Source organism: Diadema setosum, chromosome 18, assembly GCF_964275005.1.
Source record: "Diadema setosum chromosome 18, eeDiaSeto1, whole genome shotgun sequence".
NCBI classification, from domain to species: Eukaryota; Metazoa; Echinodermata; class Echinoidea; order Diadematoida; family Diadematidae; genus Diadema; species Diadema setosum.
In genome coordinates this window covers 34,476,699-34,500,726 of record NC_092702.1, presented here as the reverse complement: position 1 = coordinate 34,500,726, position 24,028 = coordinate 34,476,699, and the positions used below count along the sequence as shown (strand labels likewise).

The following is a 24,028-nucleotide window of genomic DNA, read 5'->3' as shown; positions in this document are numbered from 1 at the left end:
AGTTATGTCATACTTTCTCACCAATTTTTCCACATAGCAACCCAAGGACCATTCACCCTCTCACGAACCCGCCAGGCCTCCACCGGCCACGGAACTGCTGCAGAACGATGACCGCACTGTGGAGGATTTGCTCTCGTTCATTGAGGGCGCCAAAAAGAGCAAGAGTAACTCCAAGGCGGCCAAACGGCAGAGGCAGAGACAGAGAAAGGTAAGTTACTGGCGACCATGGACAAATACCCATTTAGTATGGAATTCTACTTCAAAGATAATAAAAAGTTATGGTACCTCAAAAGTTTCCCTGAATTTCCTTGTCTTGGTTTGTGTTTCACGTGAAAGTACGTTGTCTGTGAGAATTACTCGCCCCAAAGTGCTCTCATGTCTTAGTAATCATGCAATAATGGTTTCGTACCAGAGCCGTCGCCGTACAGCGTCGATAAATATTGTACGAAACCACTGACTGCGACCAGCAGCGTGCAGCCCATTGTACGCATAGCTAACTGCGACCAGCAGCCCCATACGCATAGCGTAATGGGGCTTCGCATTGTAACATTCAGGATCATGACAGAATTAGTATCGCGGGTAAATGTCAATTTAAAATCCCAAAATTTCTTCGATTTGAAGACTTACCAATTAAGTTGAAGTATTGAAAACAGGCTTCGAACAACGTTTGGTTCTGCCAATAGTCCCTTTCTTTTCGAATTGATGACTGAATGTGACTCGGTCGAGAGGACCTTTGGAGAGCTACATACACCATGGACCGATGCATACACTGACTACTACGGCCAGCGCATGCGCACACAAACATCTTATCCGTTGATATGGGATTTGAAATTTGTGCGCATGTGATGTGTTCGCATGCACTGGCTGTAGTATTCAGTGTACATGGTGTATGTAGCTCTCCCAAGGTCCTCTCGGCCGAGTCACATTCAGTCATCAATTCGAACAGAAAGGGACTATAGGCAGAACCAAATGTTGCCCGAAGCCTGTTTTCAATACTTCACCTTAATTGGTAAGTCTTCAAATTGAAGAATTTGTGGGATTTTAAGTTAACATTTATCCCGCGATACTAAATCTGTCATGATCCTGAATGCTACAATGCGAAGCCCGATTATGCTATGCGTATGGGACTGCTGGTCGCTATGCGTATGGGGCTGCTGGTCGCAGTTAATTGCATGATTACTAAGACATGAGAGCACTTTCGGGCGAGTAAGTCTCACAGTGTTAGTTATATGAAAGGTACTTTAACCTGAAACACAAACTAAGACAAGGAAATTTTTGAGGTACCAAAACTTTTTATTGTCTTTAATATCATGAGACGAGTCTTACAGTCTTCACATGCGCATACGTCAGGAAGAGTGTCGTGTTGATGTAGAGACTTTGTGAGCGTCGTGGAATTCTGCGCTGACCACTCTCCACTGGTTATACTGCCAATGTAACAATGTACATCTGGAATGACTTAATGCGCCAGGGTGATTGGGATAAACCTGTTTTGCCTTTTGTTCTAACATGTGTGTGTATGGGATGCACCACATCACCATGCTATTTGATGGGTGTGAAGTGGGAATGTGTGTGTATTGTGTTCATTTCCTGTCCGAGGGGTGGAGTGTTTTGCACCCTAAAAGAGGGAATGGCATGATAATGTACAACATGCTCAGCTACACTGGATTGATTAGACTTGATTGCTAAGACTTGATTAATATTTAAGCACTTGCCCAATTTGATTCCCTGAATAACTTGCATGAAAAATACATGTACATTACATCATGCGATATGAACTCTCATGTCTGTAAATTTTAAATGTCTCTCTTTGTCACAGGCTGAGGAGAAAGCTAAGCATGTGCCAGACAATGGTCACAAAAACCCAGTCCATGTTCCAGTGTCTCTCCACCACCACCACCACCATCACCATCACCACCATGTAGAGGTGACGAGAGAGAAGCAGCTGGATGCTGTACATCACAACACCAACTGCAAACTACAGCAGCAGCAGCAACAACAGACAGAGGCACCATCACCACTTCCGCAACACCAAGCAGCGAAGCAGGCTGCACCTCACCAACCTGTGGTAGCATCTCTCCACCAGCCTACGGCCTCATCATCAACCACACCAACCACATCTTTGGCATTGCCAAGACCATCAGCTGCATCCTCCAAGACCAAACCAGCCCCATCTGCACCATCACTGGAAAGTCAGGGTAAAGCCAAAACAGACAATTCCAAGAAAAAAGTGAAAGGTACAGGTTTGACCGCGCCCCAGTCGTCGAGCGACGCCGGCATGCCCTCAAATGCAGGCACAAGGAATTTGGAGAGCAAGTCCAAAGGAAAGCAGAATGGGGCAGGAAAGCAAGGACCATCGTTAGTCCAGGCGGTTGATTTATCGATGGCTGTGGACCGGGCGAAGGAGGAGCAGGAAAGGATCCAGAACCATGAGTGTACCAAGTCCCAAGTGAGGCGCGAGAAGAGCAACGGAGCCAAGCAAGTGGGGCAGCAGGAGCCACCCAAGCCCCTGGCACAGCCACAGCAGCAGAAGCAGCAGCAGACACAGAGGGAGAAGGGTGACAAGTCCACCAAAGTTGAGGAGAGCAGTGCGTGGAAGACTGTTGCTGCCCAGGAAAAGCGTCTCAACGGCAGTGCTGGCGACAATCACCGTTCCAACGTTGTCAGCACTAAGAACAGTAATGGTAAAAACAAGCAGAATGGCATCGGCGTTGCCAGGAGTGACGACCCTCAACAGAGGAAGGCCAATGCCGGCAAATCTCTGCAGGGGCAAGGTTCCCAGAATGGCATAAACATGCACAACCAGAAGGCGGGACATGCCACCGTTGCCAAGAGGGCGAGCACTGGCACCCTGTCCAACACCACCAGGGAGCAGGTGCAGCAGAAGGGGGATGCAATACAGGCAAAGTCCGTGGGCAAGAAACTTGAAAATAACCATCACATCAAGCTGGACATGCAGCCATCACAGAATGGAAGCAGCCAGGAACCACTGACCAATGGGACTGCTGTATCCAATGGCAACGGCACCACTAGCAAGAGGAGGAAGAAGAAGAAGAACTCCTCGGACAACCCCAATGCATCCATCGGTGAGTATTCATCACACCTCAAAATACAGGAAAGGCAAAATGAAATTATCAGTCGGTTAAGAGTGCTAGAATCCTTAATCTTCACTTCACTGTCCTGGAAGGTTATGACAAACTTGAATATTCTCCGGTCAAAATCCAATGAAGTCACTAGTAATATCAATTCTACGCAAGCATATCATGTCCTCGTGTAAGATTCCTAAATGGGAGGGATACCTCAAACTTTCTTTGACTGTAAGAATTCATTGTAAAGGAATTGTTTGAGTGACTTGATTTTTAGTGACTTTATTGTGTATCGTATGACCTTGGCGTTGTTTGACACTCAGGCAGGCGGTCATGTTTTCTGTCTTGTTGAAGTATAATATGCTACCCCAAGTATTCAGACTTCCATGGGTTGACTTCTCACATGTCAAGTCCTCAAAGACCAAGATAAAAACAAATTGTCATGATATGCTACTCCTGAACCAGAAGGAAGCAAAACCCTGCATGAAATCTGTGGATGTTACACGCTTCCGCCTCACAACCCAGATGTAATGTAACAGGCATTTGTGCCTCTTCTTTCAACAGACGAGATCTTTCTTCCGAAAGAGAATGTGGACATGAACGAAATGGATGAGACTGAAAGAGAATTGGAGGCATTCAAGAGGTGAGAATTCCCAGAGTTCATCATTGATATTTTGCCCTAAAAATAAAACAAGTTTCTAAAACCAAGAATATTTTCTTGCAAATTTAGCCAACCTGTTTGCTAGTTTTCTGAGTAACAAATTGATCTGGACCCTGTCTTTTACGTGAGCATTTGCTTTGTGGAAGTATTCAATTATGAAGACATCCTGCAAGAGAGCTGCCAAGTCCGTCTGATTATAGAGGAGGCTCCCTGAAAAGACAAAAACAAAAGAGACAATCTCTTTACATTTTGACAACGACTATAAAGTCTCCCTGACTTCAGAGGTATTTTTAATTGTTGTAACACAGAAGTGTCTCCCCGGTTGCATCTGCGAATCTCACTCAATTTGATGTGTGAATAGAGGCTGTCGTGCTTCATGAGTCCGACTGTCACTGGATGCTAAAAGATCTTGTCCCAAAGTCAGATCAGATCAAGATGTGGAAAGTTCTGTGGAAATGTGCCAGATTTTTTTTTCTTTTTACACTGAATAAACTTAGCATTCATGCCAAAAAATGATTTGGAGGCTGGCCATATTGAATTGCAAGTGTGGAAGTTATTCCTTGGATGATTTTGAACTATTTTAGCGTATTGTTTACACTTTACAAAATGCCACAATACAGCCCAGCTTGCACCCTCTGCAAGAGTCAATTTCGTTAATTAGAGGATGAAAACATTCCAGGGCAATAATGGGTCAATAAGTATCTCTTATGTTGTGTGCTGCTGCTGAAGCAGTCTTTTTGGATCGACATTCTCAAAAGGTAATGTTGTGAGTAATCTGCATGTTAGGGAGAGAACCAAAACTGAGAAATATGTTTATCTTTTTTCACCTCTTTTTCTTCATTCTTTGCCAATCAGATTCTGCTTGGCCTCCACTCCACAGCAGCACAAAGAGAAAGTGGTCTTCAACGTCAAGGACCTAGCTCTGAAGAAGAGCAGCCTACAGGCCCACTGAGCCCAGCCCCCGAGTGTTACCATTCCACATCCACCGTGACACAAAGAACTCTAAACTCCCCATAACATACACAACACTTGCATATGATTTGGGTTCTTATCTGATTAGATGTGACTTTTGTGTCTGCTCATACAAATCGAAAGATTACAGGCCTCAAGAAATTAATACAAAGCTGCCTAATTGCCTGGATGTTGCTATCAACAGTGTTAGAAGTCTGACTAGGATGTTTATCACTGTCAAGATGAATGTAAGCACCGTTTGTCTCTATGAATTACTTGCGCATGGCCAAAGAGATTAGTTTGCAATGACATTTAAAACTGAGGATCAACACCAAAAAATTGACAATAGTGCAGTTATACACTGTTGGTGGAGCACTTTGGTGAAATACTGTGGTAATTGTAAGTGTAACATGACTTTTGTGATAAAAAAGAGTTTAACAGAAGGGAACTGTAGTGATTTTTCAACAGGTAACCTTCCAGTCTCCTAGCTGTAAGCCAGATAGACATGTCCCACAACCATCACAGTCCAGAGGATTGCGAATGGGTGTGCCCCCGTGTTTGAGTTGTGTGAAGGTGCCGAAAAAATTACCAAAAGGGTGAAGCTGTCACTGACAGACAGAGCCTGCGATTGATTCGTGGAATTGATGATGATGAGTTGACGATAATGACAGGGTAGGAATGGAGAAACAGTAAAATATGAGAGGATGCTTGTGGGAATGATGACAGTTTCACTGAAAGGGAGAAGAATTAAAAGGAATGACATCACCGACAAGGACAAATCTTGATACTCACACTCACAAGACCAGGTTTGAGTGCTCAATGGGACTTAGTATTTTGCAGTAGGGAAAATTGATATTCCATTTAAATGTTGAGTGTATGTGAATACACATGTGCACTGAACTTTGTGACAACTGGATTTCTTTTTTTTTTAAATTCCTTTTATCCCCCTTTACGTAACAGTGCTTGAAGCCAATGCATTCAAGGTGTGCTTTGATTAGAATACTTGCACCTTTTTTTTTTTTTTTGGGCTAAAAAAAATGGAGGGAAGTTTGGAATCACTCAAACCATTGGTAAGCAGAGCTTGTGAATGTTGCCAAGGTGTGGTGTACTGCCTGTTAGGCGAAGAAAGAAAGAAATAAAGAATATACTGCAGATAGCATCTCATGTAATGTGGCATCTGGAACTTGGGCTGCACTAAACCATATACATTGTAGTGATGTATGCAACAGTTTCAAGTAAATTTGCAGTTACTGGTTACAAAACACAGTACACGGCTGCTTGCATTGTTGTATGGGATGATCGACCTTTCATTGTTACTGCTTTTCAAATATCTGATCGACCTACTTTTACTGTCACAGAAGTAGTGCAGAAAAAGGAGAGATGACCAGCAGGAATTCATTGACTTGAAGATTTAGGTCGGTAAGGCTTCTCCAAGAACAGCGCAAGGTAAATGTCTATAATCTCCCTAGATTTACAATAAACAGACAGGACTTCATGGAAGAAAAGTGATGGATTCGCATTGGACTGTACAGTTTGATCAGTGATGTGAGGTTGTCTTTTGCAAAGATGGCAGTGTGTGTTCGCGGGATGTATGCAACTTTATTCATGCGGGCTTGATTTTGAATTTGAAGTTTTCGCAGTGGCTTACAATCTGGCATCACTCAGTAATGATACTGTGAGGAATTCGTTTGGTATTTATTACTTTTTTCATGAAAAGTGCATGATTTTTTGAGAATTTAAATATGTGACGAGAATAAAGTAATGGAAGAAAAAAAAAACCCTTAACTTTGGAAGCTACTTTTAAAAACAGTTATTCTTATTTTGTGAAGTTGGGTGGATTTTAAAAGGAAATGTTCGAAAAAAAGAAAAAGTATAAAATGTTTGCATCTTATTATTTAATGAAAAATTTGAACATGTAGAGTATGAAGCAATGATTGCATTGTGTTGGAGTACTTCAGAAGTGTTATGGTCGGACTTGTCTTTTTCTGACAGCTGTCATTTTGTGCTATGCAGGAAGTTGAAGAGAACAGAGGATTGTTACCAGTGGCATGGACAATTTTGCCACTTTGGGCGTGGTCAAAAGTGTGTTAACATTTATATATTTTTCTGTTACTTGTTGCGTGAGGAAAATGCAAGGATTGTATCTGTGAAGCGATGGAAAGGCGGATCGTGTTGATTCTCCTAGGTCATAGAGAGGTCAGGGAATCGCCGAGACGAGTTCTGCTCCAATTTTTTTCTGTCCCTCGATAAATTTGTAGTGTGGTTTAGAAAATACAGAAACTGAACGGAAAAAGGAAAAAAAAATGCGTTTATTACTGATGCGGAAAAAATTCCAGTGCATATTAGCCATTTTCATGATATGTAAACAAATGCTAACAAAAAATAAAACATTGATATTGCAATGATGATCCACATTGTTTTCAGACTCTTTTGTGTTTTGCCAAAGAATCAGTAGTGCCGAGAGTAGCATGAAATCAGATGTCTCCTGCTGCTCAAGAGAGAAGAGAATATGATGTGACAGCAATAAACATACATATTTGGATGTGGCAAATATATATATACAATAATATATGTATACTATAAAAGTGGATTATTTTTGCGGTACTAATTCTTTGCACTCGGCCATGTGAGATGAGTTTTGTACTTTTTAATTCTGCGGAATCAAGACATTAATCACTGGAACATGGCAAGCAAAAATATCTGCATGCTTTTATTTTCATGCTAGTTTCTGGTTACGCAAAACGCGAAAAAATTTTTGCGTATTTCGCACAACCAGAAACTAGCGCGAAAATAAAAGCACGCTGATATTTTTGCTTCCCATGTATTCCAATGGCTGCAGTCTTGATTCCACGGAATTAAAAACATGCGAAACTCTTCTTACCCAACCAAGCGCGAAAAATTAGTCGCGCGAAAATATCCACTTTTACAGTAGTCTTTTTCAGTGTTAAATTTATTGACCTTTTGACCCTTGACCTTGTCTGACTTTACCAATACAGTTGAACCTCTCTTATCCGGCCTCCCTTTATCCGGATCTCTCTATTATACGGACGCAATCTCGCCGTGATTTTTTTTTTTTTTTAAATAATTAGGGGAGGAAAGGGGGATTCCCAACTCCTTGAGAACTCTACACAAACACACATGAATTACATATTACTTCCAACATTAACATACACCTCTAATTTGGGGTCTGTTACTGAGTGTAACAATGAAAAGGTTGCAGTATACACATTACTACATGTGGTACTACAATGGGCTACATCACTACATGTGTATGTGTATGTACATGTATAAAGCATCGAGTCTCCCGTATCCGGCCAAATCCCTTATCCGGATGAGCCCCGGTCCCGACTTGTCCGGATACGAGAGGTTCAACTGTACTCAAACTTTGTTAATGTCTATTTCAGCCCTAGCAGGCCTCTATTCTCTGTTCTATCCATTCAAAATATTCTAAGAAACCATGAACAAAATGTATTGCGAAGGAAAGCTAGAGTATGGAGGTTTTCATAATTTTGAGATTTGGTAAAGCCAGTTGTTTGAAACGGTGTGACAAAAAAGTTTTCAGGCTCAGTTTAAATAGTCATGAAGAAATATCTTAATACATATATGACAATGTTCACACAAGTGAAAACAAAGCAAATAATGATGGAGGTATGTCCGTTTCAAATATCGCTCTAAAAATTTAATAGGAATAAATCTGAGGTATTAATCATGAACATTGTAAAACTTTTGTACATGAACAGATGAATATAAATCAAAACATCTAATATGTGTAAAATGTTAATAATTTACAAAACTTGGTTCATATGAATGCTCTACTCACATGAAAACAATACATCAAGTGAACCTGCCACACAGCAATAACATTACAGGTTTACACACGTCATGTTTGCTATTCCAGGCCAAAATGCATGAAAACGTCAAAATAAGGTTGTGTTGGGAACATTGATAAGCTGAATATGCCCTAAATCTAAATAGATTTGCCTAAAGTTATACTGTATCTCTCCTACAAGAATTACTCTATGAGATATATTCTCTTGATTTGACATACATTGACAAATTTCAAATTATTGCAATAGGGTATTTCAGGGTAAGATTTTCTCATGCACTACGTACAGCAGCTTCAGCTGTCTTGACAAAAGCTGGTAACATATCACAAACAACAAACTTACAAAGTTACAACTGTAGGTCCTCTTAGAGTATGGTACAGAGATGTCAATAGTGGTACAGTGCACTCCTGTTACAACGAACATAGTTATAAAGAAATTCCGATTACAACGAAGTGAAAATTAAGACCACAACATTATCTACTCTTTGTTTTTTGTCGGTTTATTTGTTCGGTTATAGCAAAATTTTAATATAACAAAAGAAAACTGCCGGTCCCGAAGACTTCGTTTTAACGGGAGTGCACTGTACCAAGAGACAGAGAACGAGTAGACGAGACTGAGATAGATCATGATCTAGAGAGGAGGGAGGTAGGTGAGAGAATAGAGCATATTAATGTGCACATCTATCATGGCAAAGAAGCTGTGCAGAAATCTCTTGGAAATGTGAACATGAACATCAAAAGAAGCCCCTCCCCCCCCCCCACACACACACACACACACACAGACTACCACCACTGCTCAAACTTCTCCTATTTCAGTATTTGTAATTTTTTTTTCTTTTTTCTTGTTTTCTTGGGTAAAGTACTGAAATCAATTTTGCACAAAGTCAGATGCAATATGAACATGCTAGAAATATGCAGAACACAGCATGTGGCAAGTAAACTGTTAACCAGTCAAACCATTCGATATGACAGAGATTTGATGTAATTTGTGATATGCACCAAGAACACAATTTGGCGTAACAATAGACAACATCACATCATACCATGGTAGTACAGAGAACAAGTATATAAACAACACTGCAAAAAGCTAGTATCTTTTCTTGGTTGATTTTGTGTCCAAAATCTGTTTGAGTCCCTGATTTTCCTAAAGGTTTCCTCCCAGACACCTCTATTTGTGAAAACTGTGCTGATGATCGTATCCATGCACAATGCTTATCATTTAAAAAATCAGTGTACGATGAACAAATGATTATTCCTATAGAAAAGCTTACAGTCAGAGACATAATACCCGTGATACAATCTCAAATTAGATTCAGCTGCACGAAATTACATTATGTCAATAAATTGCCACTTAGATTAATATACACTCAATAGATCGATGCTATGTGTTTCTTTTGGTCCTTTTTCCTTTGTATTAAAAAGCTTCCTGTGCATGCAAATATTGCCTTTAATGAAAATGTTTCTCATAATGCTATCAGGCTTTTCTTTCATTTAAACAGCACTCGATGGCTTCAAGACAAACCTGGGCTCTTCAGTTCATTTCCAACCACTCAGTCTCAGGATTCAGTGTAGAAAGTTCTTTCATCATGTCAGATGTCATAATTGGTTGCTAGACCTCCCTGAAAAATTACTGGCAAGACATTCGATTATGGAAGAATCATATATCAGATTTGTGATTTTTTGACAGCAACACTAGTAGCAGTGATACTGGAAGCCCACACTCCACAGGAGGATCTAGACTGATGGAGCGATTCCTTCTGGATGATCAGAAGTTCCTCCCTCTTTGGATGTAGATGTCAGCGAAAGGTCTTTCTTGGCGCACTGTGATCAATCCCATTGCTGCATACTCTACAGACAGGAAGGGAAAGATCAAGATGTTGAATAGTCATGTACATTTGGTGTATCATGACTCGGAAGAAATTGTACGTGTCTGCAAACGATGACATTTTCGTACAATTTTGTTGTAAATACAGGCCTTTTATAGCATTCACAAGCAATATCATACTCAGTATTAGTATGCAGGGAAACCAAAGCTCTCAAAAAATTTTAGTCAATGTCAACTCTTCCCATAAATACTCATGTCCTGTAATATGACTGATGTAATGGAAGGAAAACTTTCCTTTATCTTTGGCCTGGTTTCCAAACAAAAACTTCTTGGGCTGAAGTCAAGGCTTTCCCTTTTTTATCCCTTTAGATTCGACTTATACAATATCTCAACCAAATAATGAACCTTGTTTGATTTGACTGAGAACTGTGCAATCTATATCTTTCCTTCAAGACCTAATCAGGTCTCCAAGCATGGCTGCATGCATGAATGCATTTTATTATGCTAAATAAAAATCTCACATGTGTATCAGATTTATGACAAGTAGAGCTTCTGTTTTGCTACTTTATGAACAAAGGTGTATCAATTTTCACCATCCATCTTCCTATGAAGCAATGGAGAAAACCAAACTTCAAACCAAGAGTCCACAGATATAGCTATAATAACAAATTAGTGCAATTTCATTTATTTCTGTTTTAACACTTCAAAGGTCTGGGGCATTCATCCTATATACATGATATGTTGATTTTGTGAACTTCTTCGTTGATCTTTTTGAAAAATGATCTCTAGACTTACCAAGGCACACAGCAAAGATCTTTGCAGCCACTGAGCGATATGTCGTTATGGGAACCAGATCCTTGAATGTGATTTGACCGTATTCTGCTGTCAGTTCTCCGATCCCCCTAAAAGACAGCAATAAAAATCATGACACATTTTTCAAAATATGCCAGTCCAATTACTGTATATGCCAAATATTTCACGAATTTCAAGAGTCAGGTGTTATTCATCAAATTAAAGACATGCGAAAATAATGACTCTGACCCCAATATGAATGTGATGCACACATACAAATTTCTCCATTCAGTATAGTACGAAAGAGGCCATCGGCTCCAATTTGCGAAAATTTCATGCCGTGAATATATCACGTTTTACAGCCTACAAAGATAATAATTTTAGAAACCTAAATTCTTACTTTGCTGCATCAAAAGTTCGTTATAACTATGTTCATTACAACAAAATGCACTATAATTCTAATACAGTGGACTCCCGTCATAATGAAGTCCTCGGGACTAGCAGTTTTCTTTTGTTACACTGAAATTTCGTCACAACCAAACAAATAAACAATAAGAAGCATAGAGCAGATAATGTTGGAGCTGAAATTTTACCTCATTGTGACCAGAACTTCGGTATCGCACTATATTGAAATTTCATTATAGGTGAACAAATAAGGTATATACAGATATATAGATAATGGTTTTGGGACCTGAATTACTTTGTTGCAACAAAATTTCATTGTAACTCTGTTCGTTTGAACAAAATGCACTATAATTCTAACACTGTACCGTCCAACAAACCTTAGCACACTATCATGTGGGATGATCTCCTCAACTCTTCTCTTCTCTTTCCTCCTCTTCCTCCCCTCCTCGTCCTCCGAGGTGCTGGTCTCCGTCACAGTGGGTGCCCCCAGTCCCTCCAAGGGTTCCACGGTGACAAGCTCCTCCTCTGGCAACAATGGAAGCTCTCCAAGGTCAAGCAACTCCTCTGGAATGGCCTCTTCCACTTCTTTGATGCTGTCTCCCGTGGGGCGGAGTTGGCCTCTGTTGCAGAGGGGATCCAACCCAGTCATAAATTAAAAAGCTCAATCTTTGAATGGAACTGCAACACTCACAAATTAATGCAAGATCGTGTGGAAATTTCTCAAACTACAAAGTTTAATTGAAGTGTGCCAGTTCTGAAATTTAAGTGACAAGTCACCTTCTGCATCATAAAATTTCAGTTTGAACTGTATTTAAAGCAAATGCAATACTGGTATTAAAGAAAATACTGGATTTTTTCTTTGATTCCTCATACTGTGCTGCATTTCATCCATGCAGTTTGAGGTGTGCATCCAACTGTCACTACATATCACTCAAACACTTTCACTTTCCATTGCTGCTACTTCATGCAGGATGATTTACTGCGTAATATGAGAAATTGTAGATTCATACTCTGATCATATACTTCCCAAATTCCTATCTCAAAACATTTGCCAAAAATATCTCACAAATCTATTGCTGTGTTATATTACAATCATGTTAGCTGACTTGGACAACACACGTAAGAGTGGAGGTATTTGACACAAATGCCAGAGTGCATCATGCTCCTCATAGATTGTTGGATCAATTATTTGACCTTTCATACTTAACCCTCAAATAAAATTTGACAAAATTCTACAAATTCTATCAAAACAAATCAAACAAGAGAGCTAAGGCAGCTTCTGCATGAGTTTGGAGGCATGAGGTAGACCAATTTAGGCATATACCTTGCTGTCATTGGTTTGAGTTCTTTTTCCCAAAGACAAGATAACAATGTAAACTACATCATTCATGGGCAAACATTTACAAGATAAGAATTGGGAATTTCCTCTGGGGACTCTAACCTCTGAAGAGATGTGTCGGAGTGAAAACTCTTCTGTCTTGAGCTATCCCTTGATTCCGACAGCCGGCTGGTGTCTGCATGTAAAAACGAGGTAGAGGCATCAATTTATGATTCATATCAATTATTTAAAAGTGCTTCATTTGTCCTAGCCATTACAAAAATGTCTACAATCTACATTAGCTTTTTGGCTATAAAGTTGCTTTAAAGGCATACTTACATTATCATTTTATCAATCAACAAGGAAAAGTAGAAATTACGCGGGGCGTAATATATGTCCCCGCCGGAAGTAGCATTTTGTAACAAAATGTGCAATATAGGTAAAAAATCAAGGTCAAAGGTCAAAGAAGTCAAAGGTCAATATTCTGTGTAGAAGTTTTGAAGCCCTCACCTAGTGCCATCACATAAAGCAAATGGAATCGAAATTGGGTTAGAAATGGCGAAGGAGTAGCATTTTGTCGCCAATGTACAATATAGGTCAAAAATCAAGGTCAAAGGTCAAAGAAGACAAAGGTCAAAATTCTGTGTAGAAGTTTTGAAGCCCTCACCTAGTGCTATCACATAAAGAAAACGGAATCAAAATCGGGTTAGAAATGGCGAAGGAGTAGCATTTTGTAGCAAAATGTACAATATACTTCAAAAATCAAGGTCAAAGGTCAAAGAAGTCAAAGGTCAAAATTCTGTGTAGAAGTTTTGAAGCCCTCAACTAGTGCCATCATATAAAACAAACGGAATCGAAATCGGGTTAGAAATGGCGAAGGAGTAGCATTTTGTAGCAAAATGTACAATATAGGTCAAAAATCAAGGTCAAAGGTCAAAGAAGTGAAAAGGTCAAAATTCTGTGTAGAAGTTTTGAAGCCCTCACCTAGTGCCATCACATAAGGCAAACGGAATCGAAATTGGGTTAGAAATGGCGAAGGAGTAGCATTTTGTAGCAAAATGTACAATATAGGTCAAAGGTCACAACTGAAATTCTGTGTAGAAGTTTTAAAGCTCCCATGTAGTGCTATCATATAAAGCAAACAGAATCAAAATTGGCTCATAAATGACAGAGAAGTAGCGAATTGAACATTTTGATCACACACGGACGCACGGACGGACACACGGACACACACACGTACGGAGCCCGTTTCATAGTCCCCTGCTCGAACTCGTTCGGCGGGGACAATTACTGATTTACTTAAATATTTCTTGTCTTAATAGAAAGACATATGAAATGGCTATATTCCATTCTCCGCTTACTTGCACTGGGTTGATGAGAGTAGATTTCACCAATTGTAAATCATGAGGTATTTGCTCTATAAAACTGGAGAGCTCCATGTAATATCCACAAGACCAAAAGACTTGCCCCTTTGCAGCAGGGAATAAGGTGTGTGTGTACAAAGAACTGGTCTCTCTGCCAAAGTTTCAAGCATGGACTGTAAGCGTGTGTGAAGCAGAGATCATGCTCATCAAAATAGTCTAACTTGCAACTTAGCTATTGTCTCTTATTCAATTGATCCACATGTTACATTCACATCAAAAGTACATTGGGCGACATATGCTAACTGCCCCTTACACTTAGGGGATGTATATTAAGGTTGCAAACATGAAGAACCCCACCTGATATGACAAAGGACTGGGGTGTTTCCTCCAGCTTAGCCCGCGGTTGGCTGGTTTCCAGGGAGATGTCTCTCAGACGCTCTGGACTAGCCGAGATCTCATGACGCAAGATCTTAGGGAAGTAAAACAATGACGAATTTATAAAGATTACAGAGAAGTATGCGCACTAAATTAGGCAAGGTATAGTTGCATCATTACATTTCAGGACTGCTTTTCCTTGGAAGGCGAGTCTTTGAGTCAAAGAGGTGCTGTGGTCTAACGGATTGTGCTCTGAGCATTCAGTGGAGAAGGTCCCAGGTTCAAAGTCCTACTGTCCCACCACTTGTTTTCTTGACCAAGACTCTTAATCTGCAATGCTTCTTTCTTCTATCTATAGGTGATGAAATGGGTACCTGTAAAGGAAGCTAAGTACTAATGATGTTGGGTTTATTATTTTGTTGCTACCATAAAGATGCAGTCTCACTGAAATTCTCCTTGGGGAGTAGAGTGAACGCATTGTAAGGATGGCTTCGATTTGAGTGATTGAGGTGAGAAGTTGCAAAGAGCATTGAGCACCAGTGTATGGAAGAAAGATGCGGCATAAATGACAACTGAGAAGAGAAGAGAAAGAGAAGGCACTCACTTCAAGACCATCTACACAATGTCTACATTCCAGCAAACACACAAAAGAAAATGTTGAATCACCTCTGGCACTGATTTGATGAGCTCCATCCTTTCGTCATCCTCCTCTTTATCCTCCCCACTGGTGGTTTCTGTGGTGGATCCGTGCTGGATGACTGGGGATCTCATGTAGGCCGTACTCCAGGCCGGAGCGTCCAAGTCCTCTGTTTCTGGGTCTACAATGGCCTGTCGTAGCTGGGCACGAGACTTCCACAACTGATGCAGTGTGGGATTTCGCTTCAGCGCTAAATGATAAAAAACAAACAAACAAATCCCCAGTGTCAATTAACCTTCCTAGAGAGTAAGGCTTTTTGCTGATGTATGTGTACATCAACTGGTGTTTAATAGGAGTAACATTTCATGGCTTGTGTTTTGGATTCTTTAAACATGGAAAGTAAAAAGCCACTCAAATGCCAATGAGCAAGCTACCATGGGATCAATGGCTTTAAGTCCCCTTCAATGGACTATGCAATGAGGGTAAAATGTCTCACTAGAGGGTGTAACTGTTGCTGCCAGCTGATTCAAATCTGGGACCTCAAAAGCATGAGATATCAGGGTCTTATATCTAGCTATAAGCAGTGATTGCTCACTCTCTACTGACATACACCGTTGTGGGCTATGGATTACTTACATGAAATCCATTATTAGGGAGCTTTAGATTTTAGACGCGCGGACATTCAAAGGAAAAAAACATGTTCTGAGAGTGCGCAGTAGCGCGCGTAAAGTCAATCTATTTTTAGCTTGCGTTGCCTGAGTTTTTCACTACGCGTACTGGGCTATTTTCACGTCCGCACAGTTTGCGACGTAGAGAGCTTCTTCATGCACTGATCATATGGGGGCGCGATTTTATTTTTTATACGTTGCGTCCCAGCGTAATCTAAAGCTACTTTTCCACACAACGCAGGGAGAGGAGAACGTCCAGGGCAAGCGTCGGCTCAAATGTCCGCGCGTCAAAATCTAAAGCTCCCTATTATATCATTATAACAGACACAGTTATAACAAGATTTTAGTTACAATGATGCACAACTTCAGGTCTGAAATGATCATCTAAATATCTTTATACACTTACTGCTTGGCGGTAACAAAATTTTGATACTAGTTACGGCGAGGTCACTCTTAACTTCGAGTTCGTTGTCTTTTGTGTCCACACGGTGCTTAACTACGAGTGGGGACCCCCCGCGGCTCGTGGTTAGAGCGCTAACCATAAGATTTCTCTAAGTATAACATAAGAAAACCGCCGGTCCTGAGGACTTCGTTATATGAATAACAGCGCTGTACAAACAATTCAAGCGTTCATACATTTTTCTCTAATTTTTCAATGCAGAACCAGGGGTTATTAGCAAATCAGTCAAACCACGCCATAGGTCATTTAAAACATAGATATGAAAGAAGGTGTTGCCTACCCTTTCTTGCTGGTTCCTCAAACAGCTCCTTAGCAGATGGATAGGTGATTGTGGCCAGAGACTGCAATATCACGAGATGTTCATTTATAACAAAAATCATGTCACCTTTGTATTGTTGTACATTTTAGAATCAAGACAGATGTTCATATAAGAGAGGTCATGCTGTTCCTTGTCTAGAGTTATTTTTATTTTCTCAATTTCATTAGTTGAGTTATTATAAAAAGTGTTTTCTAACAGTTGTGGTGAGTTATTATGGAACACCATTTCGCTAATGGGTACTACATATTTACCAAGGCTATTATTTTTCACTTGTCATGTCATCCAGCACTCAAATGCTGTCTATAAAGCTATGAATCAATGCTGAGGATGAAGAGAAATGAAGCAAGACTTTCTTACATGAATGAAAGATATATATGCCCTGATGACATGAATACTGAGGACACATCACCAAGATCATGACCATCAAACCTAGGAAGAACTCACCTCCGTCCGATTAAGGCTGGCTGCGGTCTCCATGTTGTGGCGGATATCCTTCTTGCTGAGCTGCGTTGTGGTGTCGGCAAACACAAGGCGACGCTTGCGTCCCCTTCGGTGAGCTGGACTTGGGGTGATGGAATCAATGGGTGAGAGGCGAAGGATTGGAAGCATGACCTGGAATCAAACAGGGATAAAAAACTTATTGCTTGCAGTTTGTCACCCTCTTATGACAAGGCTATAGTTCGTATAGTATGCAGATCTGCAAATCAAGAATAAATATTCATCTTGATAGGAAGTTGATACTCACAGCTCCAGCTGAGGGAGTGACCAGTCCACGATCTTTGTGCTTGTCGGGTGAAGTGGCCTTTCCTGTCTCCACTTCTTCCATCTGAACATCAGCATCTCCTACCAACTCCGCCCTCTCTGGGGATGGCACGGGCTCCTCTTGAGATGGGATTGGTGACAGGATGGCCTGGTGTGCAAGGAACCCCCTGGGGGACCCTTTGGTGGTCGGGGAGAGGAGGATTTCACCCGTTTGTTCATCCAGGGCCCACAGCTGGTCATCTCTGCAGCACGATGAAGATGGTCAAGTTGGTTGAGCAACACATCAACTAACATTCAGAGCAATCTACCCCGTCTGTCGCCAGTGTACTTGAATCCACAGAAATCCATGTGCTCTCTCCTTCCACTACTAAGATTCCTAAATACCCCAAATGCATAAATCTAACTATGAACAACTCCTACTCAGCCACTATAAGAGCTCAGACTCTCAACTATTTAAAATATTATAGTTTCAAGTTTCACAGCAGTAGCCTCTGTACATTCAGTCAACTGTGAACAATTGGCTTGTGGCTATGAAAGTTGCAAGATTCGAAGGCCCAGTTACAGGTATCATCATTACAACTGTCATTAGCCGTCAGCATCATGAACAATATTTTCAATTATTATGATTATCATCATTAATGGTGGTAAAAGTATTTAGTATTATTATAATTATCATTACTACACTACTACTACTACTGCTACTACTACTTCTACTAGACTACTACTACTACTACTACTACTACTACTACTACTACTACTACTACTACTACTATCAGTGTTAATCTTTGTTTTTAAATGAATTATGGCTCCCTTATAGACATGCAGTGTAGATTTGTAGCAGTGAGTTTTTGACAGACCTGTCTCTGTCTTGTTTGGAGCCCTCCCTTGACTGTTCCATCATATCATCCTCCCTGTCTCTCATCTGCTGCTCCTCCATTTCTGACATGATGTCTGGGATTCCGTCAAGTGGGGGCAGATCAACTTCTGGTACCTATCAGGGACATCAATCAGGTCAAGTTTCCAAGACTAGTATCATGTTTAATTTTCAGCCTCACAGCTGGAGTAAATCTGAAGCAATATTGCCAGTATATTATATGATATTTATATCCATTTGAATGCACACTTGTGCATAGCATACATTTCTCTGTTTCTCTGTATGTATGTTTACATATGCAGACAGATATGATGGTATATCTTTATAAATCCATACTATACACGAGCATAACTATTATATAGAAATACCTATTTTCATACGAAGTAGGCCCTTTTAGATGCTGCTTCATGCTACCTTGAGATATGCCCTCATTTCATGTTGAAAATGGGCATAATCTTTCTAAGAACAATGTTCTACCCCTAGATCTCTGAAACAACTCTATTTTCATTTTGATTGATTCTGTTATCAAAATATTACACATTTTCACCTTCAAAAACAGTAAAAGGCTCTCAGTAACAAATTTCACTCTTTTACTATAAGCCATAGACTTCACAGAATTTTAAAACTTGTGAAAGGTCTGAAATTGTGACATTTGTGTGTCAGTTGCAAAACTTTTTATTTCCTCAACCTTCTTTTGGGAGCAGATGTATTCAAATTTATATATCTACTGGCCATTTTTCATTTGCTTCTTGATCTTCAAATATGTCAGCATTCTCTCTATGCAGAATAACAATAAAATAAGACAATATATGCAGAGCTTGAATCAAATAGAAAAGAGAATTCACAGCGCAACATTGTATCAAATGTCATACTAATGCCTACAAACAGTAGGAAACACAGAACTCTAGGAATATTACACACTTTTCTCCAGTTAAGACGTCCTGGCCGAATAGTTAGCATGTCTATGATACAAGGATTACCTGAATTTCCTCCTCTTCATGCGAGGTTTCTTCTTTCAAGCTGATCTCTGCTGCACTGGATACAATGTGTGATGGGCTTTCTATCACTATAAACATATCGAGAAATAGATAAGAAATATAGAAATGAAGACATTACTCAGAGTTCAGTGAATGCTGTTTTTCTAGTGCAGGGAAAATAATCTCCTGTAAGGTATTTCTCACCACAAGCCAAATCCAGGCAAAACATAATGTGCAATTTTTATAGTCAGCCCCACAGCTTAACTTGAATACAATCCAGGGGTTGATTGATTTGAGGAGTCTAGACCACTTTCTCCTTGCAAAGTGCAACCAAAGATCAAGCCATAGGAGGTTTTCTTCCAACAGTTGAAAAAAAAATTAACAACACATCATCATAAACAAAAAATTATACAACATTCAAAAACTAACACCTAATGTGATGTTAAACAATGACTGAGTTTTGTAAGCAATGTCCAGAAATTATTTCGGTAAATGATTATCAATCAAACCGGACAGTACTAAAGTTGAAATAAAAAAAAAGATAACAGCGACAACCACCACAACATATTTTTGACTTCTTAATAGGCCTACCAAGTTTCTCCATCTGAGAGGGGCTGAGTTCCAGTAGAGAAGTTGAGAGTTTGGCAGCACGGTAGGGACTGACAGATATCAGCTCCTGCATTAGGAAGAAAGATATCGGATCTTACATATACTAGTGCAGTATGTTATTAAGATATTAAAGTGCTATTTATTTTCAATCTATTGATTCTCAACGACTCACTTTTAGTCATCTCTGAGGAGTTAAACATAAACACCCCAAAAGAATGTTTCAAAGGTAGATTGGCTACACAAACGAGGAGGTATTTTTAGTCATATCTTATTCTATCTAAACATTAAACATAAAAATACTAAGTAAATTATTGTATTATTACAGTTCATAGACATTGCCTTCCGTATATCCCCAACATAACTTGATTGAAAATGTTGTACTTGAGCATAACTTGCTTGTCAAACAGTATCACTTATCCAGATGGTCGCTGGTGCCAACAGGGCCAATAACTGAGGTTGGGTTGCATTTGTAATCTAATACATTTGTTAGACTGGCTTTCCCCTGAAAGCACTTTTGATCCCTGCCCAGAAGTGAAAGAGAAGTTATCTCCCACATTATTATTGGAAAAATTATTAAGAAGTAATAAAAACATTTAGAGGCAAGTTATCAATGCCTACAGGTAGACACAGAAAACTTACTATCAACTCCTTGTCAAGAGATGTAGACCAAACATTTGTCAAATAAAGAGTTTCCTCTATCATACCACAGCTCAATTTTTCCCTCCCTTTAAAAAACTAGGGTACTGGAAAAGCTGTCATGTTCGCAAGGGTTTAATTTTGGTGAATTTGAAAATACATGTATCACCAAGTACAGTAAAAGTGGCATGCACCTATGACAGCCTCTCTGTCAAATCACAACTCACGAAACTGTCTGTGATCTTCTCATTTGCAAAAATATCTGTATTAAAAAATAATGCTTTTACAGTATTGTGTTCATTTGCTTGCATGCATGCATGTGTATATTCACACACGTCGTAGCATGCAGTCTTTCAGAACTTACAATTTCTGGCAGGAGTAGTGGGTCAGGGCTGACGTCAAGTGACCCACGCATGACCCCAAACTCTTCATCGTGAAACAAAGCGGATTCTGGCATGGTGCAGAAATTACCGGACCTGATGGGAGTATAGCAAGGGAACCACAGAATAATTCTTTGAGTAGGACAAACAAGCTAACATACTAAACTTTCTCTTAATGACATAAGTGAGTGTGAGCATATGACATCAGAAATGGAGTTAGGGAGGCTTTTGAGTAACAAATCAGAGATATGGGATTGATCTGCATAAATATCAGTGGAATTTTGAAACAAAAATTCTCACATTAATATTTTCTAATAAAGAAGTTATATTTTCCACAAAATGCTTTTTACTGGTTGTTCACAGAAACAATATCCATTATCAAGAGAAATACCATTGGAAGGCAGGGTAATTTGGGTGGGAATATTTCTGGAAATATTCAAGAATCTGTATCAGCATATTGCAATAACTTTTGAAACACTTAACAGCAATGCAAGTGAAGCAAAATTAAAGCTCGTTAGAATCATTGAACCTAAATCCGGGTTAATGGGAAATTTCATTTTCTTCAGTTTTTTTAAGTCATTCTGCATGGTGAAGAAAGTAAAGGTGGTGATGTGATATCTAAGCAAGTGACTAACCTTGCGGATTTCTTCAGCTGAATGTGAGTGGAGAGGGGATCTTCAAAGCTCCCCGTCGTCAGACGACAAGTGCGCTTGTGGAGTTCATGAACATCAACTGAAACATCAAACATGGGATCATATCTATTCTGAGATCTTGATAGCAAAGTCAGATTGGAACCATAGTATATGTAGTGATTGTTGAATAGCAAATTGGACATACAAAAATACTTCATGCATGCTATCTCCAGGTTTACATAATTTTACAAAATGTGTCAATGTGTTGTTCTGTAGGGAGAATGACAAAAATTTTACGAAGACACTCAGATATCTTTTCAACTGCAGAAAGATACATCAAGTATGAGAAATGCATAGCCACCAGAGCTTATGGACCCTGACTGAACAAATATACCTGATTATACAGAACATAGTACATTGCAAATAAGTATCTGAATGCTTCTGATGCTGTGCCTTCTTTAGTTTTTGTGAACTGACCAATGAAGTAACTGAACTGCTTCTCAAAGACCCTGGCCACGCCCACCATCAGTTGTGAAGACAGGTAGAGGGAGAAACGTGGGCGGGACCCCTTGGGCCCGATGGGCGGAGCTCTGAGGGTGATGTAATTGATGATGTCTTCGCTGTTGAAGAAACAGCATGTACAAATAGAAAAATGAAAACAGAACAGTGAAGAAAGCTTGTTTTATTGTTCCAGTCATCAGGCTTAGATATGAAATCATTAAAATCTCATCTTAAGAACACTGCACATGTTTAATCAACAAAAATTGTCCATACACAAGTTTCTCTGGAAATATCAAGTGTTCTCTTATGGTTTCCTCTTATTCTTAATTGCTATAAACCATTCACAGGGTATTGGAAAAGTTTAGCAATTTACAGAGTCCTGGAAAATACAAAGACAGAAAATAAATTTTTATCTCTTTAGATATGGCTATAATTCTTTTTCCTATCTATAGCTGTAGTTTGCAGTATCACATAATAGAAAAGAAAATGAAAGTGAAAAAAAAAAAAAACCTCACCAGGATTTTGGAACACACACACTGCAGTAGTCCCGCTTTGTAAGAGAGACTCCCTTGGTAGCAGCAATCCTACGATGTGGGGGAAATAATGGCAGAACGGTGAAGACAAATATGAGGCAGGGATGAATGGATGGGATAAAAAATACCACACAAACATCAAACAATCAACACAGGCTGAAACATGTCATCTAGAAAACATAATAACACAGGGACAAAAATCCAACTCTGAAAATATACATGCCACAATATCAACACAGTCAATAGTCAAACCAACATAATTCTATGTGGTCTGAAAGAACCCCCCCCCCCAAAAAAAAAAAAAAAAAAAAAATACATTCCCCTCCAAAAAGAAAATCAGAATAGGCTTAAATCATAAGCTTTGCATAACAATTATTTTATTTAACATATCATTTTTTTTTTTTAGATCTACAATTTAGTACAAATTGCATCATCCTACCATTCTGCTTCTTACCAAATGACACCAAACTTCCCTCCTCTCTTCTGTAGAATGTCGTGTGCGTAGAACATGGCTGCCTCTTCTGTTTCTTGGGTAGGCCTACCTGATTTCCGTCAGTCTGCAATGCAAAACACAGAATTGGTCCATAATCCATCTTTCAGGAGCAGCCGATCTACTGATCAGACTACAGCATGGCAGCAGGCTGCCTAGCCAAGTGCTATTCTGCTGTCGTCAGTGTTGATGAGCCCGCCGACCAGCTTGAGAAACTTGGTCAACACTTTACAAGTCTAACGGTTAAATCCATACCGGCATTGACCAAATTTCAATGTAATGCACCAAAATTTTTTGAGATCAAAATCAATGCCTTCAGTCTATCAAACTTTAACTGTTAAGCTCAATGTCAATGATCACTGGAAACAGAAGCATAAAATCTAACAGGCCTACATGCCCTAACTAAAATCAACTGAAAAAAAAAATCAATCAGTTGTAAAATCAATCAGTTGTAATCTAACGTTTATACAACTCTGATCCTGACTGCATTTGCATCTAACAAATAGGGCCTAAGTAAGGTTGACCACCCCGTGCCCGTGGCGCGGTCCCGCGGATACTAAAACATTAAGAGTTCTACCTCATTATATTGGCTCAGGATTGAATCCTTTGAATGGCTCTCCAACGGTTACAAGTCTTCAACTTGCTGGGAGTCATCGTAGGTAATTCAGGTAATAATCACATTGAACTAAACAAGTTAACAGGTAGGCTTAGCCCATAACTGGCTCAAGTTTGGATCCGTTGAATGGCCCCCTAACCAACGTTACTTGTATCAAACGTTAGACAGCTCTAACTTACAACTCTGACTGACTTACTTAGCGTCATCATACGCATAGGCAATTCAGGTAATTAATACCAGGTACCAGTGTACCACTTTATTTAGTGACTTACCAGTAATGATCTACCACAGTCAGGTCACCGTTGAGTGTTTTGCAATATCGTGCTTCTCTCTA

The 24,028-nt window shown here is 39.7% G+C and overlaps 2 protein-coding genes across 2 annotated transcripts in view; one reads left to right on the top strand and one right to left on the bottom strand.

Moving 5' to 3' along the window:
- Positions 1 to 7,101, top strand: part of LOC140242095 (uncharacterized) — a 55,890-nt gene extending 48,789 nt beyond the window's left edge. Inside the window, exons 16-19 of the mRNA XM_072321855.1 lie at positions 38 to 208; positions 1,817 to 3,083; positions 3,648 to 3,726; positions 4,600 to 7,101. Coding sequence (XP_072177956.1) covers positions 38 to 208; positions 1,817 to 3,083; positions 3,648 to 3,726; positions 4,600 to 4,696 — 1,614 coding nt within the window. The 3' untranslated portion in view covers positions 4,697 to 7,101. The remainder of the gene's footprint in view (positions 1 to 37; positions 209 to 1,816; positions 3,084 to 3,647; positions 3,727 to 4,599) is intronic.
- A 1,247-nt stretch (positions 7,102 to 8,348) lies between these two features.
- Positions 8,349 to 24,028, bottom strand: LOC140241552 (meiotic recombination protein REC8 homolog). The gene is made up of 18 exons (XM_072321287.1): positions 23,967 to 24,028; positions 23,043 to 23,145; positions 22,571 to 22,639; positions 22,032 to 22,174; positions 21,558 to 21,654; positions 20,907 to 21,018; positions 19,889 to 19,973; positions 19,301 to 19,386; positions 18,304 to 18,437; positions 17,430 to 17,688; positions 17,129 to 17,296; positions 16,646 to 16,706; positions 15,267 to 15,487; positions 14,583 to 14,694; positions 12,985 to 13,057; positions 11,921 to 12,163; positions 11,142 to 11,248; positions 8,349 to 10,369 (listed from the first exon to the last, which is right to left on the bottom strand). Exons 2-18 carry the CDS (start codon positions 23,096 to 23,098, stop codon positions 10,287 to 10,289), a joined length of 2,109 nt encoding a protein of 702 aa, XP_072177388.1. The 5' UTR covers positions 23,099 to 23,145; positions 23,967 to 24,028; the 3' UTR covers positions 8,349 to 10,286.

Coding starts and splice junctions, on each gene's coding strand:
- LOC140241552 (XM_072321287.1), bottom strand. CDS start 23,098: ATGTTCTACGCACACGACATTCTACAGAAGAGAGGAGGGAAGTTTGGT. Junction 19,387..19,888: donor CTCTCAGATGGAGAAACTTG/GTAGGCCTATTA, acceptor ATATGTTTATAG/TGATAGAAAGCCCATCACAC. Junction 16,707..17,128: donor CCAGCCTTAATCGGACGGAG/GTGAGTTCTTCC, acceptor GTGATATTGCAG/TCTCTGGCCACAATCACCTA.